Source organism: Oryctolagus cuniculus, chromosome 4, assembly GCF_964237555.1.
Source record: "Oryctolagus cuniculus chromosome 4, mOryCun1.1, whole genome shotgun sequence".
Classification (NCBI taxonomy): Eukaryota; Metazoa; Chordata; class Mammalia; order Lagomorpha; family Leporidae; genus Oryctolagus; species Oryctolagus cuniculus.
In genome coordinates, this window is record NC_091435.1 from 143,570,017 (window position 1) to 143,577,441 (window position 7,425).

At 49.4% G+C, this 7,425-nt stretch overlaps 1 protein-coding gene across 1 annotated transcript; it reads left to right on the forward strand.

Annotated features, from left to right (window-relative positions):
- The first annotated feature begins 366 nt into the window (after positions 1-366).
- A4GNT (alpha-1,4-N-acetylglucosaminyltransferase) lies at positions 367-6,929 on the forward strand. Its single transcript, XM_002716564.4, has 2 exons — positions 367-777; positions 6,318-6,929. Exons 1-2 carry the CDS (start codon positions 367-369, stop codon positions 6,927-6,929), a joined length of 1,023 nt encoding a protein of 340 aa, XP_002716610.3.
- The last annotated feature ends 496 nt before the right edge of the window (positions 6,930-7,425 follow it).

The following is a 7,425-nucleotide window of genomic DNA, read 5'->3' on the forward strand; positions in this document are numbered from 1 at the left end:
AGCCAGGCAGGGCTGGCTCAGGCCAAAGATGGGAGCCCAGGGCTTAATCTGGGGCTCCCACGCGGGTGGCAGATACTCAAGCATTTGAGTCATCACCTGTTGCCTCCCAGGGTGTGCATTTGCAGGAACTAGATCAGAAGTGGGGCTGGCACTCAAACCCAGGCTTTCTGATTTGGGATGTGGATGTTCCAAGTGGCCTCTTAACCTGAAGATGCACACCCCTACACGCCCGCCCTCCATTAGGATCTTGGAAAATCTAAGCTCTTAAGAGATATCCTTATGCCATTGTCTTGTGTGCTGCCTGGCTGTGACCGCTTTTGAATGCCTTGTGTTGATTAAAGGCTCAGGCGGGAGAGAGCCGCGGACATGCTGAAGGAACTCCAGCTCTCCCTGTCGGTCATCCTGCTGCTTGCCTGTGGCTTCCTCTACCAGCTGTCCCTGCGATCCGGCTGCCTCTTCTCCTGCCTCCCTCCCTTGAAGTCCCAGGAGGGGCCCGAAGCCCTCCTGAGCCCCGGACGCAGCATCGTGTTCCTGGAGACCTCGGAGAGAACGGAGCCGCCGCCGCTGGTGTCCTGTGCGGTGGAGTCTGCAGCCAGGATTTACCCTGGGCAGCCGGTGGCCTTCTTCATGAAGGGGCTGGGCAATCCCACACAGCTGCCTTCCAATTCTACGCACCCCGCGTTCTCCCTCCTCTCCGCGATGGACAACGTCTTCCTCTTCCCCCTGGACATGAAGAGCCTGCTGGAGGACACCCCGTTATTTTCCTGGTACACCCATGTAAGTGCTCCTGGCAACTTCGCAGGTCCATGGTGGGAGGGAGCACAGGAAGTGAGTCCGACTCAGGCTCAGAGATGGGACCTGAGCTGGGAGCTGTGCACTTTCCTTGGCCCAGAGCCCCCTACTCTCACCCCTCGACCCCTACCGGGCCCCCTGTCAGCCGAGGGTGGTCCGGTTAGTCTTCCTTTAGTCGTTGTCTTTTGTGTCTGGCCTGTTTCCTACTGCTTCAGCTTCACCTTTGAGACTATTCTTAACTGCACGAGTTAGAATATCTTTTCTAGATGTACAGAGCACTCATTTTTCACTGCGGTTTGAAACCCATCTCTGTGAAATTATATTTGCACCCAAGGGGGATACCAGGCAAAGTTTAACATGAAAATAATGTAGATAGTAAACTCAGGAAGAGTCTATGGAGTGCTGCTATATGGATTGGGTTGTATCAAGACAGGATTGAGAAACTTCTGGAGCTCTTAGCAACCTTGTTATCCTCATCTTAGCAGCCTAGAATAGTAAGAAAATAGTATTTCAATTTCGTATTTCTCTCCCAGAGGACTGACAGTCAAGTACTGTTTAAGGAAGTTATAGCACACTCACTCAATGAGTTGAACATGGAGTCTTACTTTCATGGTATTTCTTTAAACTGACATCTTATGAAGACTATAGCAAATCTTGGATTAAAAACTCCCTTCCATTACAATGTAGTTCCAATCATGTCAGCTCCTTAAAAACCCACACTCATCTATCAAGAAAAAAAAAACCTGAAGAAATTACATAGCACACAGTAATAGGTGTTTCAGTATGATTGCATTTTAGTATGATCAGATTCAGAGTGAACTCAGTGATAAGAGTATGTTAATTTTATAAATAAAACTATTTGAAAAATAGAAAGTAACTTAGAAAAATAATACTGTTTACTTGCTACTTAAAGTCTTATCTAAATTCTAAGCATAGGCCACGCCATATATCAGCAAAAGTTTCCTCTGTAAAGGGCCAGGTAGTAAATATTTTAGGCTTTGTGGGTCAAGAGGCAACATGGACGATATTATGGAGGCATTGGTCAGAGTTTCCCATGGCCGCTGTAACAGATCGCTGCAAACCTTGGGATTCCAAACAATGGAAGTTTATTCCCTAAATTCTGGAGGCCAGGAATGCCAGACTAGTTTCCCAGAGCCCCAGTCCAGCTGCTGTGGCCATGTTCCCTGGGGAGGCTCTGGCCGGGAACCTCTTTCCAGCTGCTGGGAGCTGTGCACTTTCCTTGGCCCAGAGCCCCCTACTCCCACCTCTGCCTCCACCTCCAAATCCCCCTTTGTCTCTGTGTGGGAAATCTGCCTCTCCCTCTTTCCTTAAAGGTCCTGTCTGAGTTTTGAAACATCCATCGGGATGACCCAGGATACCCTCCCCACCTCAAGGTCCGTCAGGTAATCACACCTGCAAAGACCCATTTCCTGTAGGAGGTCCACAAATTGGGCCCTGATGTATTTGGGTGGCCATTTGGTCATTAGTCAGCCTCCTACAGTATTTACACAAAAGGAGAGAAAACTCTTGCCCTGCCCAGCCCTGCCCTATGTGATCAGGAAATGAGTGGGCTATCCTGGGTGGCGGGCATGTTTGCTTCTGGTTGTGGGTGGCTGGAGGCATTTTCTGGACTAAGTGACAGGACCAAGGGGGAGGGGTCTGGTGGGCCAGGAAGGTAGGAGGTGGGGCTGGGAGTCATTTTCACTCCTGCTCCCAGGGACTTTTAGATCCCCAAGTGCCCATCTCGCCTTCCCAAGAGCCCAGAAGTATCAAATTGGTACCTGTGGAGAGATGGCAGAGCAGTGCACTGGACTGAGGCATTGTAGGCCTGGCAGCTGCCAACAGCAGTGCTCCTGGGAATAGGTGGCTCTGGTCCAGGCAGAGACAGGACAGTGGTGTGCCAGGGAGGCAGGCTCTGGGAGTGGAGGCTACCTGCCAGCTTGGCTGGTCCCTGTGGCTCTCAGCGCTAGCTGCTCCAGGATTGTACAAGTTTCTTGATACTGGGCCAGGCTAACACTACCGAGATTGGGTTTTGCTCTTTGTGTGTGGGGGGGCATCTCTAGCCAAGAGATGCTGCATACTATATTCTTTTTTCACAGATGAATCATGACTATGAGGATCTTCAAGTCTCTTTATAGTTCTGAACTAAGAAATCTTAACTTGACTTAACCCATCACTTGGTAAACATTTTTGTGCTGGGAACCCTCTTTCAGTGCAACAAATAAATCATCTCTTGGCACCACTGTTCCATGGAGCACAGCTTCAGTTGCTTTGACCTGCTCCTAGATTTTTATATATTATTTTAGGAGCAAGGTGGGCCCTGGGATGCAGAGCCCTGAAGTGCCTTTTCCAAGTGATGCCCTAAACACTGTGTCTATAGTAATCACACCTTGATACCTTTGGGGTGCTGGGCTGTGGCAGGTTCTGCACCAGTTAGGCCTCCATAGGCCAGCTTGGGGCTACCTGTTGGATGACCCGAGGTACCATCATTTGCTGGTTAGCCCTGGATTTGCTGCTTAGATCTGGGCAATTGTAGTCCTTGAAAATGCCCAGACATGGGGCCAGTGTTGTGGCATAGTCAATCTCTGCCTGCAGTACCGGCATTCTATATGGGCACCAGTTTGAGTCCTGGCTGCTCCACTTCCAATCCAACTCCCTTCTAATAACCTGGGAAAGCAGTGGAAAATGGCCCAAGTGCTTGGGCCCCTGTACCCATGTGGGAGACCTAGAAGAAGATCCTCATTTCTGGCCTCGGATTAGCCTAGCTCTGACCATTGTGCCCATTTGGGGAGTGAACCAGTGGATGGAAGACCTCTCTGTCTCTGTCTCTGTCTCTGTCTCTGTTTCTCTCTCTGTGTCATGCTGCCTCTAAATACAGAAATAAATCTTAAAAGAAAAAAAGAAAATGCCCAGAGATGAGGACAGTGGGTTCAGGTGGAATAGGCAGTGGTGATCTGAGTGGCCAGAACCCACACCCTCTCTGGCACTCACCCCTTTTGGAGCTCTTGTGTTTTAAGTTGATGTTAGTCTACTGCCCAATCAGGGCGGGCCTTCTTCTTCTCCGGGATTGTGTAGTTTTGATGTCCTATTTTCTGCGTCTGTTTCCTAATAATTGCCAGCTTACCAAAGAATCAAAGGTTATCATTTTTACCAAAACTTCGCTTCTTTTGAAGGAGTGGATATCTGAAGCCAGATCGCTTGGGTTCAAGGAAACCAACCTCTGCCTCTTTTACCTTGGAAGCATGACCGAGATTCCTGGTCCTTCTAATTTTTCACTTGAAAAGTAAAAATAATGGGGGCCAGCGCTGTGGTGTAGTAGGTTAAGCCTCTGCCAGCAGTGCCGGCATCCCATATGGGTGCCGGTTCATGTACTGGTTGTTCCACTTCCAATCCAGCTCTCTGCTGTTGCCTGGGAAAGCAGTGGAAGATGGCCCAAGTGCTTGGGCCTCTGCTACCACTTGGATGACCTGGAAGAAGCTCCTGGCTCCTGGCTTTGGATCGGCGCAGCTCCAGCTGTTGCAGCTATTTGGAGAGTGAGCCAGTGGGTAGAAGATCTCTCTCTCTCTCTGTCATCCTCTCTCTATCTGTAACTCTGCCTCTCAAATAAATAAATAAATCTTAAGAAACAAAGAAAAAGAAAAGTGACCATCATACCTATCTTTAAGGATGTGAATAGACTATAAAGAGCTTGAAAGAAGTAAATTGATAAATGTTATTTATTACTTTTATGAGGTTTTCAGAAAATGTAAATAAGATAATATTTTTCAACAACCTGGGAAGACTTCCATAAAGTTTTAGTTTACTTGGTTTCATTTGACTTGATAGCAGAAGTTTAATGTTTATTTTGTCAAAAGCCAGAGGTTAATCTTAACATAAATTCAGAAAAAAATTTTGCTTTTTGTATTCAGAATCTTAGCATTCCATGTGGGAACATTGCCATTTATATGGATTTATTTTTGTTCCTTTTTTTTAATTTTAAAGATTTATTTATTTATTTTGAAAGTCAGAGTTACAGAGAGAGGGAGAGACAGAGAGAGAAACCTTCTATCCTGTGGCTAGTAAGTAGGAGTACCTCTAGATGGCTACAATAGCCAGGGCTGGGCCAGGCCAAAGCCAGGAGCCAGGAGCTTTGTCCATGTCTCCCATGTGGGTGCAGGGGCCCAAGGACTTGGGCATCAGCAGGGAGCTGGATCGGAAGTGGAGCAGCCGGGACACAAACTGGAGCCCATGTGGAATGCTGGTGCTGTAGGTGGCAGGTTTACCCGCTAAGCCGCAACGCTGGCCCCTATTTTTGTTCCTCTTAAAGTCATTGGCTGTGCTGCTCATATGTCAGCAATGCGTCAGTCAGGCCTGCCCAGCTCTCTCGAACAGGGACCTGGATTCACCACATCTCTCACCCCTGCTGCCTGCCACTCTGCTCCAAGCCACTGTCATCCCTGCCCGAGTTACGTCAGCAGCCTCCTGCCTGGCTTCATGGGCTTCTACCCCACCCCCTTTCCAGAACATTCTCCACACAGCAGCCGAGTGAGCCTTTGAAGACTAATTCTTATCACGTCCCTCCTTTCTTCCAAACCTCCTGGATCACCTGGAAGTCTTCACCCGGTCCTACACACCTCCCTACCTCTCCTCCCATCCCTTATCCCTCTCCTCCATCCTGCTTCGGCCATGCCAGGAGTGTCCTCCTGCCTGCGGGCCCTGGCACTTGCTGTTCCCTCTCCCTTAACCCTCTCTGCTGAGATGTGGGTGTGGTACACGCACCCATTTTATTCAAGTTGCTGCTGGAGACTAATATAACATAGTGCTTGCCCTGCCCTCGCCCCCCCCCCCCCCCCAGCCAGCTTCCTATCTTCCTCCACAGTCCTTATCAACATCTGACAAGGTGGATATTTATTTGCTTAGTATCTCTCTCCTCCCAGTAGGGATTTTTGCCTGTTTGTTCACTGCTGTAGCCTCAGCAGCTTTAACTGTGCCTGGCCCATAGCAAGCAGGCCCTCAGTGGATGTTATTAGAGAAATTAATAAATAAACAAAGGTGCACGTATGCATACATTTTAAGGTTCTTTTTACCAGTTTCTCAAATAACATACTGGCTGATTTTCTCCGACTCCCCTGATTGCTTTTTTTCCTTATCAGATTTTAGCATTTTTGGTGCTATGTGTGGTTAATGTGCACCCACATGGAAGGATGACTCACAGGGAAAGCCCTGATGCATTTCTGCTTTACCTTTCCACTGCTTTGACTGCTTTAAAAATCAAGTTCATAAAGTCTTTACAAACTGCAGAAAGCTTCCCCTGGCACCGATGGCTGTGCACGTTATACTTGCACAGGAGAATTTTGGCAGGGCAGGGGGGTGGAAGAGGAAAAGGTAAGTTTGGGAAATCTGCAAAATTTGAGCTTGAGGCAACTCACTTTGGGGAAGGTTGGCTGGCTTTGTGCCTCGCCAGCTACCCTGAGCCTGGCTTTGGGCTGTGGCCCCCACCTCTCCCTCTGCTTGCTGCTTGGGGCTGATTGCAGTTGCTCCTGCAGGTCAACACCAGTGTCCAGAGAAACTGGCTCCACGTCAGCTCGGATGCGTGCCGCCTGGCCATCATCTGGAAATATGGTGGCATCTACATGGACACAGATGTCATCTCCATCAGGCCCATCCCTGAGGCGAATTTCCTGGCCGCACAGGCCTCTCGATACTCCAGCAATGGGGTGTTTGGGTTCCTGCCCCACCATCCCTTCTTGTGGGGCTGCATGGAAAACTTTGTTGAGCACTACAATTCAGCCATCTGGGGCCACCAAGGCCCCGATCTGATGACCAGAATGTTGAGGGTGTGGTGTAAGCTCGGAGACTTCCAGGAGTTGAGCGACCTCAGGTGTCTGAACTTGTCCTTCCTCCACCCCCAGCGGTTCTACCCCATCTCCTACCCAGAGTGGAGGCGCTACTACCAAGTGTGGGACACAGAGCCGAGCTTCAATGACTCTTATGCCCTGCACCTGTGGAACTACATGAACCGGGAGGGGAGGGCTGTGGTGAGAGGGAGCCACACGCTGGTGGAGAGTCTCTTCCGCAAGCACTGTCCCAGGACGTACAGCCTGATTCAAGGCCCACAGGAGTCAGTGACCAAGGCGGGGCGTGCAGGTAACCAATAGAGCTGGCACTGGGTGGCCCCGACGCTTCCTGGGGTGCTCCACTCCCACTTGATCTCCATGGTCTTTCCTATGCATCAGTTATGAGTCTCTTTCTCTGTCTCCAGTAGTACAAGCCCGGAGAACAATGGTGGCTCTACAACATGGACGTTTATCCCTATTTTGCGTAAAAAAAGTCCAAGTGCAGGCGATCCAGGGTGAGGATGATAAAAGCAGTCATCAGTGACCCAGGTTCCTTGCATCCTTCTGGCTTGTTGTCCTTGGCGTCCTTAGCTTATGGTCCGTGAGGCTGCTTCACCTCCAGCTTATCTTGTCTGCATTATAGGCAGCAGGGCAAAAGGAACAGAAAGGGTGCCCCTCCTTCATTTTATGAAGACTTTCTGCAAGTAGCATATTCCCTTTGCATCTCACTGGCCGGAGTGTAGCTGCAAGAGAGGCTGGAAATCTAAGGAGAATGAGAAAGCGTGTGTTGGGTTAGACGCTACCAGTTGTACTGCAT